Genomic DNA, 12,947 nt, shown 5'->3' with positions numbered 1-12,947 from the left:
GGAGGGTAGATGCGGTGAGGGGAGGGGTGGAGGGAAAGAGAGGCAGAGGGGCTAAACCGTGTGGAGGCGAGAGCGGAGGGAAAGTATCGTGAGGAATGTTGGATCAGCCACGATCTTACTGAATGGTGCAGCAGACTGGAGGGGCCGAATGGTCCTGTTCCTATTTCTTGCAGAGGGATATTTAATGGGAAGGGAAGGTGGTTAAAGGTAGAGACATGTGGGATGGTGATGGTGAAATAAAGTTGGGTAGAGTGAGAGAGATGTGGGAGAAGGTGCGAGGAGGGAGTTCTCTCAATTGGAGCAGGCAAGGGATGTGGGGATAATGGTGACAGCTGGCAGATAGACTGGAAAGGACACGATGGAGAATCAATGATGATCGTGTTCAAAGTGCATAAATCTTTCTGGGTGATAAAGTCAGAATCTGTGAAATCCTGACTGGTTCTTCTAGACGTAGAAAAGTTCACTTGGCAGCTGTGGTTTGGTAACAATCCACAACTCTCCAGTGAGAAAATTCTGGGATCACGAGCCACTCTAGACCAAAAACATCGAGGAAGGCAATCCCAGTGCATTGCGAATGCTCAGCCTGTACTGTCGTCGTACAGTCTTTGGATGAGATATTAACCTGAGGATCTGTTTGTCCTGTTTGATGTTAAAGATCCCATGGCATTATTTGCAGAGGAGTTATCCCTCATTTCTGAGCCAGTAATTATTATCCTATCTATAACTCAAAATAACTTATCCTACCATTAGCATGTTGCTGATTGTGAAACTTGCAAACAAGATTCTGCACTGTTTCCCCTGGTAGAGCAGTGACTATACTTCAGAGGTGTTGGCTGTAGCACTGTGGGGTGTCCTGAGATTATCTGCTTGTGTGACCTGATTGGGATAACAATGACAGAATCTTTGAGGGTGATTCACTATGTTTGTTCTTCCAGGCAGGTGAAGTCCTCTTGTGTCCTGACTCGACAAGCTGCAGAGAAGCCGGTTCCCGATTTTGGGTCTGTGGTCACTGAAGAACTCGCTGGCTCTCAGGATTTGGACTTGGGCGTGTTCCGCCTCCCAGCTGGTGACATTTATGCAGAGGAAACCACGGTGGTGTGGGTGGCAGTCCTTTCCCTGGGCTTTGCCCTAATCTGCGAGCCCCATGAGAACCTAATGCTGGCGGAAAATACCCTGAGAATGATGGTGAAGTACTTCATGCAGCATTTGAACCTGCTGATGCAAGGCAATGATGTCACCCTGAAGACTGACCGAATCGAGGCGATCCTGAACACGTTTTTGCCACACGGACAGCTGATGTTTCTGAACTGTTGCTTTATTCAGAGCCTGGAGAAGGACCTGAATGCTTCAATATTCAAATGATGCCACTTGCTTTTTGTTTCTCCCATGCCTTCACTCTCCCGTGAGCTCCTTTTCTCTCTCAACCTTGCTATTTCATTTTGCTGAAGGTTTTGCAGCTTTGCCAGTGTGTGTTTCATGCAGCTGCTCCTTTGCTTAGATTTGGAGTGATGTGGAGGAAGAGGCTATCACTGTTTATTTTCATTCTTATGTCCAGCAGCAGATACTAATGCACACAAAAGCAAAATACTAGAAATTGAAAATGACAGTGTGCTGGAAATATTTGGCACGTTTTAGCAGCATCCGTGAAGGAAGAATTGAATGAGCTTTACAACTTTGTATACCAGAAGATGTGAGCCTTCAGGATCAATGTTTATCCAAAGCTAGTTGGATTTCCAGACATCAGAAGCAGGACAAGCCAATGACCTGAACATGGACAGGAATTGGGAAGGCTTGAGAATTATTTGTCAAATTTCCAGAGTTTTCAAACTGGGTTGTATTGGGCATGAGTGGTAGTTAAGGCATTCCTGACTTTAATTTTTTTCCTTTACTCAGTTGCTCACTTAGATAGTTGTTCTGAATGTTTTGCAGCCTGACCCTGGAATTTTGAGCGGTGCTTATGACAGGAGTATTATAGTAATACATTAGGGCAGCGGATAATGATGGTTCACTGTGTTTTCACAAACGGCAGATTCCTGATTTCAGGATGGAGTTTGTTGAAGGGCCTCGCACCTCTCCAGGGAGGGCTATGGGGAAAAAAGGAAGGCGATGCAGGGAACAGAGTCGTCTCTCATGCCCATTTAATGGTCGGTGCAGAGCAACCTCTGAGCCCTCAAATTGGCCAGCAGATGTGCTCAGTGCAGAGATTTAACAGAGAGAGTGTTAGAAATATTAGACTTCACCTGGATAACGTAGTGCTAATCAATGTAATTAAAAACGTGGATGTAAGGTGGTGTTGTTTTTAATCCAATAAAAATTGCAATTCAAATGCTTGAAGAGTATTGGTGATGCCGATTAATAAATGGGAGTAAAGATATATGGTCATGTGCTGGTCTGCCACTGTGTATCCAATCTCATTTTCAGTTCCATAATTATAGTATCCAACAGCCTGCCATTATTGGCTTTACTGTCTCTGTCTTTAGCTGTTTTCTGATCAACCTGATCAGAGATCCTATGATGTGCCTCTGGAGCAGGGTTTCCTGGCTCAGAGGTAGGGACACTACCACAGCACCACAAGAGACACCCACTCCCTTTATGAGTTAGGATCAGTTTGTTTCCTTTCTAGATATTTTCTAGTCCCCCTGTTCAGGGATGTTATTACTTACTGGTGGAGCAGCTGGGACTTGAACGCAGGACTTCTTGCCCAGAGATAGGGACGTGTCTACAGTGCCACAGCATACCCTCCGCCGATAGCTTCAACAATACACGGTCTAGGTTCACAATTCCAGACTTCTTGCAATCTCAACAGCTACATAATTGGGATTTGAACCTGTATCTTCAGAAGGTTAAACTTGGTTTCCCGATTACATGTTCCGTGATGTTGCCACTGCACCACCGTCTTCCCCGCCCTGTCCTCAGCTACTACCTTGGCTACACTACTGCTTTGTTTTTTAACCTTTTTACCCAGCAGTGTCATCGCACTCAACTGAGCGACCTTCCCACTACCAAAATCTCTGTTGCTTTTCTTTTTACTGATAACCAGCTCCAGTAACAACACCTGTGTAAGCCATTTGGTTACTTACAAGTGAAGCCCCTTTATGGGCATTGCAGACCATCAAAGGTGAAGGGGGGGAGGAAGGAAGGGGCTAACTCAAAAGGGAGTTGGGAGGGGGGAAATAAAGTACTGTATCTCTCGCGGTACCCACCTCTCTCTCAAAGCAGCGATGGGCATCCTGTGCTGCTTCTCCAAGGTCACCCAGCCAGGAATGTAAATGTCGAAGAGGGTCAGGCGGTTGGTAAAGGTGACTCCCTCCATAGCCCGCTGCCTGACCTGTTTATAACCAGCCTGGCCAGGCCCTGGAACTGACCCACAAAGGAGCTCTTTTGACTTGCCCACTCCATTCTTGGCTGGACGCCCAAAGATCAGGAGCGTGCGGCTGAAGAAATGCAACCAAAAATTCCACAAAAGGTTTCTGAAATAACTAAATGGAGGGGATGCAAATGCCCACAACCAATAACCATAAAATTCCCACGGTGTAGGAAGAGGCTGTTCGGCCCTTCGAGTCTGCACCAGCCCTCCAGAGACCATCCCACCCGGACCCAGCTTCCAACTTATCCCCATTGGAGCAGCAATGGTAGGAGTTTCTGGGGGTAGTTCAGGAAGCAGGGCAGAAATTCATCCCGAGGAAGAAAGAAAAATATTTTAAGACAGGATGAGGCAACCATGGCTGACAGGGGAAATCAGAGACAGCATAAAAGCAAAAGGAAAGGCATACAATGTGGTGAAGATCAGTGGGAAGCCTTTTAAAAACCAGCAGATGACAAATAATAAAATAATAAAGGGCAAGGGGAGAAGATGAAATATGAGAGTTTGCTAGATACTAATATAAAAGTAGATTGCAAGATATGCAGGAGGTGAGAGAGAGGCATTCGACATTGGACTGCTGGGAAATGAGGTGGGAGAAGTAGTGATGAGGAGCTGAAGAGGTACCCTGCGTCAGTTCTCACAGTGGAAGACACCAGCAGCATACCAGAACTTCAAGAGTCAGAGGTACAGAGGTGAGTGTAGTGGCCATCACTGAGGAGAAGGTGCTGGGGAAGCTGAAAGGTCTGAAGGTGGATAAATCACCCGGACTGGATAGACTAGGCCCCAGAATTCTGAAGGAGGAGATTGTGGAGGCATTGATGGTGATCTTTCAGGAATCACTGGAGTCAGGGAGGGCCCCAGAGGACAGGAAAATGGCTAATGTAAGCCCTGTTTAAGAATGGAGGAGGGAGGGAGACAGAAAACTGGAATCTAAAAGGATGGTTAGCCTGACCTCGGTCATCAGTATGATTTTAATATCTATTATTACAGTTATGTAAAATAGGATTGATTCAGCACGGCTACAACAAGGGAAAGTCATGCCTGACAAAGCTGTTAGAATTCTTTGAGGATAGAACAAGCATGTTAGATAAACAGGAGCCAGTGGATGTGATCAATTTGGATTTCCAGAAGGCCTTTGACAAGGTGCCGTTCAGAAGATAAGATCCCACGGTGTTAGGGGTAACATACTGGCATGGATAGAGGATTGGCTGACTGGCAGAGGGCAAAAAGTTGAGATAAAGTGGTATTTTTCAGGATGGCATCTGCAGGGTCCGTATTAGGACCAAAACTGTTCATGTTGTACATTAACAATATGGATGAAGAAACGGAGGGCATTGTTGCTAAGATGACACAAAGATAGGTGGCGAGGCAGGGAGTATTGAGGAGACGGGGAAACTTGGACGGGCCAGGAGAGTGGCTGAGGGAGTGGCAGATGGAATAATGGATGGAACGTGTGCACTTTGGTAGGAAGAATAGAGGTGTAGACTATTTTCTAACTGGGAAAAGCTTCGGAAATCTGAAGAACGAAGACACTTGGGAGTCCTAGTTCAGGATTCTCTTCAGGTTAACATGCAGGTTCAGTTGGCATGTAGGAAGGCAAATTCTCCAGCAATTTCTGTTTTGTTTCAGATTTCCTGCATCCACAATTGTTTGTTTTCAGTTTTAACAATATCTACTTAGATCTGTAGGCCTGATTTGAGAAGTAAGTTTAATTAATTAGGTAAAACACTCTGTCAGATATCCCTTCAAGTTTTGGTCTCTGTAGTTAAAAGGAATATTCTAGCACTTCATTCATTTGCCCAATCAGAGTATGACATTATGAAGACACTGTATGAGGCTACTGTTGAGGATCATTTTACAAGGTACTTAATATATTTAAATAATTTTTATTTTATTTTATTTATTTTTGTTTTATTTGATGGGTTAGAAACAGAGAAACTGTTTCCTTTGGTAGGAGAGTCAAGGACAAGGGGCTATTGAACCTAACTAAATGGAGCAAATAAAAAGTGACTTCACAGGGAAATGGCTAAGTATTTTGTTCACTTCCCTTTTCAAGTTCAGGGAATGTGTTAGTAATTGTAAGGTTTCATTAGTATTGGTAAAGTTTGAGTTGTAATAAATCTTATTGGGAGTAATATAGAGAATCAATGTCCTTGAGGGGGTTTATAATCAATAAGGTTGAATTTTGGTCTGCTTTTTAAAGGAGGGCCTGGTGTTGTTCTGCAGTGAAACATGGCCATCTGGTGGTAGATGGACAGTACAGCAATTGGACTTTTGACAGGACTGGGGTAACCGAGCAGACAGGCATTGTGATATTTCACTCTGTGTTTCCAAGAGTGTAGTGAACTATGAAAGGAAAGGCTGAATTTGAAAGGAAGGAAACAGGCAAAAACTGAAAGGAGTCAAGTGGGAACACTTGGATCAGTGCATCCACTTTTAGGGCAGCACAGTGGCTCAGTGATTAGCACAGCTGCCTCACAGCACCAGGGACCTGGGTTCAATCCCACCCTCAGGTGACTGCCTGGGTGGAGTTTGCATGTTCTTCCTGTGTCTTTGTGGGTTTCCTCCCACAGTCCAAAGATGTGCAGGCTCGGCAGATTAACCATGGGAAATATAGGGTTACGGGGATGGTGTGGGATGCTCTTTGGAGGGTCAGCGTGGACTTGATGGGCCAAATGGTCTGCATACACAGTGTAAGGATTCTATATTGAGTACTTGATTAGCCCCATTTTAAGGCATGTGAGCATAAAATCCAGGTTGCTGCACTGTCAGAGGCTCCATCTTTCAGATGGTATGTTAAGCAGGGGTTTCATTTGACCTTTTGAGTGCTATTCTGCAGCAGAGCAAGTTTTCCCTGCTGTTGTGACGAATAGTTCTTCCTGTAAAGACTGCTTTTTTTTTTATTAGAATCCCTACCATGCAGAAAAAGGTCACTCAGCCCATTGAGTCTACACCAACCTTCCAAAGAGCATCCCGTCCAGACCCAGCTCCTTACTTTATCCCTGTACCTCCACATTTACATGGCTAATGCAGCCGGCCTGCACATCCCTGGACACTATGGACAATCTGCCTAAACTGCACACCTTTGGACTGTGGGAGGAAACTGGAGCACCTGGAAGAAACCCATGCAGACACAGGGAAAATGTGCAAACTTCACACAGAAAGTTGCCCGACGGTGGAATCAAACCCGAGTCCCTGATGCAGCAAGGCAGCGGTATTAACTACTTAGCCACTGTGCCTCCATGTTTTTTGACACCCGTATTGTGTGTATGTATGTGCAGGGAGAGTTTTATAAGCAGTTAGTGTCTTAATTAGAGTTATATGTTGACAGTTTCTAACTGTTTATCTGTAACTGGAATCTATTTATTTATAATGAATCGTAATTCCTGTTAAGTCCAGAAACCTGGTCCATGCTTTGTCAAGTTGGGTCTAAACAGACAGCCACATCGAGGAAATCTTTGCATTGTTTAAAATATTTAATTTTTGTGACAACGCTGGGAATGGTGGGGACTGTTTCCAGGACATTATTCAGTGAGGGGTAACATTCCCCCAGTGCTGACAAACCTGAAGACCTGGTGCTTTCCTGCAAGTGACGCACAAATCTAACGTGGGACTTTGTCGCCATTCCTTCACTGTTGCTGGGTCAGAATCCTGGAACGTCTTCCCTAATATCGCTATATCCCAAGGAATGCAGCTGTTCCAGAAGTCAGTTCACCACATTTGTTTCAAGAGCAATTAGCAATGGGCAATAAATGATGGGTTAGCCAGTAATTCCCACATCCCTTGAAATAATTAAAAAAAATTATAAGAGTACAAGTGAAGCAGGGATAGGATGATAAATGATTGTCTGATGATATATGATTAGAACAGTAATTTCACAGCAAACAGGGTGAGGAACCGTTAGTCTAATTAAAATTTATGTAGGTAACAATCTGTTGTGTTTATAAAGTTGGCAGTGTCAGGGAGGCACAGATATGAGCGGTTCCTCAAGTTGTTGTGGTTTTCATTAGTAGAGATTAATGTAGAAAAAAACAACTGTGAGACCGGTGTCTAATTGAGTGGGCAAGGGAGTGTGGTGCTTATTTCACTGCATGAGTAACCCAGAGGCTCGGACTTACCATCCATAAACTGGAGCACTGCTGAGAAATGAGACCTGCTGCTGAAGTTTCTGATCTTGTATTTAACAGGACAGAGAAGGCCAAATTTCAAAAGAAGCAACAATTTGTATTGCGAGAGAAAAGGATATTGGTTGGTTGGCACATTGAGTCTGATTGGTTAAGGCTTACCATGGAGAATTCATCAAGGGACCGTTGTCTCCCAAGGTTTTGTTTCATTCAAAAAGTCGCAATGTCCACACATTACATTTTCCTGCAGAGGGCAAGTTCATACATATGCATATATGCAGGTTCTAGCACGTGTAAGAGAGTCACATTGCCCGTGCAAGTACGTGATTAACAATGATTGATTATTTGTTTAATTATTAGCACACCCAGGATTTTTCAGAAAGTGCTGTCCAAACACGAACAAATTTAGTGTTAGATGTCATGCCCTGAGGTTTGAAAGCATAGACTGATTAAGTATGGTCAGTACTCAGCCTGTTGTAAGCAACAGAAGGGAAGATTGTTCTGATACAAGCTACCTGGTGAGGTATGGCTGACACGCATCAACACATCACTTCATGGAGATTTGGCACCAAAAGCATGTTCTCTGGCTTGAGGAAAGGAGGGGAGAAAATGGAGAGATAAGGACTGTAGTAAAATTTCCACAGAGAGCCATGAGTTCAAGGGTGGCACAGACTCAGTGGTTAGCACTGCTGCCTCACAGCTCCAGAGACCTGGGTTCAGTTCCACCCTCGGGCAACTGTCTGTGTGGAGTTTGCACATTCTCCCCGTGTCTGCGTGGGTTTCCTCCCACAGTCCAAAGGTGTGCAGGTTAGGCGGATTGGCCGTGCTAAATTGCCCATAGTGTCCAGGGATGTGCAGGCTAGGTGGGTTAGCAATGGGAAATGCAGGGTTACAGGGAGGCAGTGTGTCTGGGTGGGATGTTCTTCAAAGGTTCAGAGTGAATTCAACAGGCTGAATGGCCTGCTTCCAGACAGTAGGGATTCTATGATTCTAAGTTGAACTTTCAGCTGGGAAAGAAAGGCTCTAGATACCCATTGAATCTTGCCTGCCTCCTGTTCCTGTTTTTTATGTTCACAGTTATCCTTCCAAGTCACTCCCTCTATCTCTGAATGATCGACACAACATGCTTTCCATCGCCACCCCACTCTTCAGTGGAAACATCTTAAATCTTGTATCAATTTCATATCCTGGGCTTGTGAATAGTCCAGTAAAACATACAAGTGTTTCCATGCTGGATATTCTGGGCATACTGGACAACGATTTTAACCTGAAGTAATTTTGAATTTTGATTTCTCAATGAAAGTAGAGGGCAGCAATCTAGATCATAGGACAGTACAGGCACTTCAGCCCACCACGTTTGCACCGACCATGATGTCATTCTAAACTAATCCCATCTGCTTGGATCTGTCTCCCTCTATTCCCTGCCTGTTCATGTGTCTGTCTAAATGCCTCTTAAATATTGCTATTGTATCTGCTTCTACCACATCATGCAGCAGCATATTCCAGGCACCTACCATCCTTTGTGTAAAAAAAAGACTTGTCTCACACAAGTAGGGGAGGTGATGGCCTAGTGGTATTATTGCTAACTGTTAACCTGGAAACCCAAATAACATTCTGGGACCCAGATTCAAATCCCAGCACAGTAGATGGTGGAATTTGAATTCAATAAATACCTGGAATTAAGAATCTAATGATGACCATGAATTGATTGTTGGGGGAAAAGCTCACCTGGTTCACTAATGTCCTTTAGGGAAGGAAACTGCCATCCTTACCTGGTCTGGTCTACATGTGACTCCAGACCCACAGCAATGTGGTTGACTCTTAACTGCCCTCTGGGCAATAAATGCTGTCTAGCCAGCAATGCCCTCATCCCATGAACAAATAAAAGAAAAAAAAAATCTCCTTTAAACGTTCCCCCTCTCACCTTAAGCCTAAGCCCCCTAGTATTTGGCATTTCCACCCTGGGGAACAGCACTCCAAATATCCACTCTATCCATGCCTCTCATAATTTTAAATTCTTCTACCAGGTTGCCCCTGAGTCTTTAGCACTCTGGCAAAAACATGAGATGCATTGGAATCATTGACAGAATGTCCTGATCAGCCACAAGGTTCAATAATCAAGACAGCCACTTAAATCTGGCCAAACGCATATCACTGTGTGGTCTGATTGCACCAGCTATTTCTTGATTAATATATTCATTAAATTCATCCATCATGTCTGCGTCTTGTTTGAATTATTTGGTTCATTTGAGAGTTCTGATGGCTCCTGGGATATAAAACCCGAGAAAGGTCAATTTACAAAGTGCCTCTTTAAGCTAAATGCGTTCTTGCTGAAGAACTGATGACAGGACCCACCACCGTGAATAAAGTTCCAATCTGGACAAATGTATACAATGGGGTTCCACACAGGCCCTTGAGAATCACTGCTTAATGAGGTGTACAAGCACACTTTCAAAATCTGCAGATGACGCACGATTTGGAAGTGGTGTGAACTGTGAGGAGGATAGTGATAGACTGTAGTGCGAAGCTCTGACATGGGAGTGAAATTGAAAAGGAACCCATAAGCTGTGAATTGGACAAAGATGGACTGTGTCTTTTTTTTTACATATGATTTCTGTTATTATTATAGGTGCCAGAGTATGGCGACTTAAAAACTTTCTTTTGTCAAAAATACAAATGACAATAAATTACTGTTCCATTCTACTTAGCAGGCAGAATGAGAATTGACAGCGTAAAATAACGGGGATTAAAATCAGTTTGTACCAGAGTGTGATACAATTGCTGACTATGAGGTGAATTTGCTGCCACCATACTCTTTCAGGGCAGGGATTCACAGACTAGACTATGGTAGAGGAAAGCCACTTATTCATCTAATCAGAAGAAGCTGTTGTCAACATATAATGTTTTCTTGCATGTTAGTGATGTACAAGTTAGACTGATGTGATAGGCATTGTTACAGAGACTATAAGGAAGAAAGATCCAGATGGCATATCTTACTATTTCCAGATCCTGAACTGCTCCTCCCTGAAGCCCATGTGACATCCTCATGGTCAGTGGTACTTGAGTCACACCTCACCATTAACCCTTTCAGATCCTTAACCCTTGTACAGCAGATACAATTCTAAATAGGTTAATGGAACAGCTGACCTGGGTGTCTATTTGAACAAATCATTGAAGGTGACAGGGCAGAGTGAGAAAGTGGAAATTAAGGCGTGCAGGATCCAATAATTATACAGAGAGGCACAGAGTTCCAAAACAAGCAAGTTGTGATGAGTCTTTATTAATTTGTGCTCAGTACTTTAGTAAGGGCATGGAGGTTTTATGTAGACTGCAGAAAGGATTCACAAGAATGGTTTTAAAGTTGAAGAATTTAATTTATGTAGATACAGTCATAGAGCCACAGAGCCTACAGCACAGAGACAGGCCCTTCAGCCCAAACTGGTCCATGCTGACCAAAATGTCCATCCACGCTAACCCGATTTCCTTGCACTTGGCCTATATCCTTCTAAACCTTTCCCATCCATATATTTGTTCAAATGCCTTTTAAATGTTGTTAATGTACCCACCTCAACCACTTCCGCTGGCAGCTCATTCCATATGCGTACCACCCTCTGTGTAAAAAATTTGCCCCTCAGGTTCCCATGTATTCTTTCCCCTCTTACCTTAAACTGATGCTCTGTAATCCTCGATTCCCCAACCCTGGGAAAAAGACTGAGTGAATTCACCCTATCCATGCCCCTCATAATCTTATACACTTCTATAATATCCCCCCTCAGTCTCCTGTGCTCTAAAGAAAAAACTCCTAGCTTGTCCAACCTCTTCCCTATAACTCAGTCCCTTGAGTCCTGGCAATATCCTTGTAAATTTCTCCTGCACTCTTTCCAGTTTAATAACATCCTTCCTATAGCAAGGTGACCAAAACTGAACGCAATACTCCAAGTGCGGCCTCACCAAACTCCTGTACAACTGCAACATAACTTCCTAACTTCTACACTCAATACCCTGACTGATGAAGGCCAGTGTGCCAAAAGCCTTCTTCACTGCCCTGTCTACCTGTGACTCCATTTTCAGTGAACTGTGCACCTGCACTCCAAGGTCCCTCTGTTCCACTACACTCCTTAAGGCCCTATCATTCACCATGAAATTCCTACCTGGATTTGACTTTCCAAAATGCAACAACTCTCACTTATTTATATTAAACTTGATTTGCCATTTCTCGGCCCACTTGCCCAGCTGATTTCTGATAACCTCCATGGCTGTCCATGATACCGCCCATTTGTCTGTCATCTGCAAACTTACTAATCGTGCCTTGTACATTCTCATTCAAATCATTGATATAGATAACAAACAGCAATGGGCCCAGCACCGACGCCTGAGCCACCCTGCTAGTCACAGGCCTCCAATCGGACAAGCATCCTTCCACTATTACCCTCTGCTTCCTCATCAAGCCAATTGTGTATCCAATTTACCAGCTCTCCCTGGATTCCATGCGATCTAACCTTCCAGAGCAGCCTACTATGTGGGACCTTATCAAAGGTCTTACTAAAATCCATATAGACTACATCCACTGCCCTGCCCTCATCAACCTTCCTGGCCACTTCATCAAAGAACTCTTAACAGATTCGTTAGGCATCATCTCCCATGCACGAAGCCACACTGACTACTCCTAATCAAACCCCGTCTTTCCAAATGCATATATACCTTATCCCTCAATCTTCTCAAGTAGCACAGATGTTAAGCTTACTGGTCTATAATTGCCAGGTTTTTCTTTGCAGCGCTTCTTGAATAAGGGCACAACATTTACTACTCTCCAGTCTTCCAGGACCTCACCTGTGGCTAATGATGATGCAAATATATCAGTCAGGGACCCTGCAATTTCTTCGCTAGCCTCCTGCAGGGTTCTTGGATATATCTGGTCAGGACCAGGAGATTTATCCACCTTCATATATTCTAATGCTTCCAACACCCCCTCTACTGGGATATGGATTGTCCCCAAGATATCGCTACTAACTTTGCCAAGTTCCCAAGTCTTCATGTCTTTCTCCACGGTAAACACAGAACACAAATATCATTGAGGACCTTGCCAATCTCCTGCAGTTCCACACGTACATGTCCACTTTGGTCCTTGAAGGATCCTATTCTCTCTCTAGTTATTCTTTTTCCTTTAACATACTTAAAGAATCTCTTTGTATTCACCCTAATCTTCTCAGCCAAAGCTATCTCGTATCCCCTTTTCACCCTCCTGATTTCCTCCTGTAACCCCTATATTCTTCCAGGGATTCCCTTGATCCCAGCTGCCTGTACCTGAGCCATGCCTCCTTTTTTCTGTGAAAGGCTCAATATCTCTTGTCCTCCAGGGTTCCCTACTCCTGCCAACTTTGCCCTTCGCCCTCACAGGAACATATAGACCTTGAACTCTAGCAATCACTCTTTTAAAGGCTTTGCCTTTGCCTGCAAAC

General features: G+C 44.0%; 1 protein-coding gene across 1 annotated transcript; it reads left to right on the top strand.

The window, feature by feature from the left end:
- The first annotated feature begins 876 nt into the window (after positions 1 to 876).
- Positions 877 to 2,326, top strand: ap5s1 (adaptor related protein complex 5 subunit sigma 1). Its single transcript, XM_020521414.2, has one exon. The coding sequence runs from the start codon at positions 892 to 894 to the stop codon at positions 1,360 to 1,362; it is 471 nt and encodes a 156-aa protein (XP_020377003.1). The 5' UTR covers positions 877 to 891; the 3' UTR covers positions 1,363 to 2,326.
- Positions 2,327 to 12,947: the final 10,621 nt, after the last annotated feature.

Source organism: Rhincodon typus, chromosome 1 (assembly GCF_021869965.1).
Source record: "Rhincodon typus isolate 14 chromosome 1, sRhiTyp1.1, whole genome shotgun sequence".
NCBI lineage: Eukaryota > Metazoa > Chordata > Chondrichthyes > Orectolobiformes > Rhincodontidae > Rhincodon > Rhincodon typus.
This window is presented reverse-complemented; position numbering and strand designations above follow the sequence as displayed.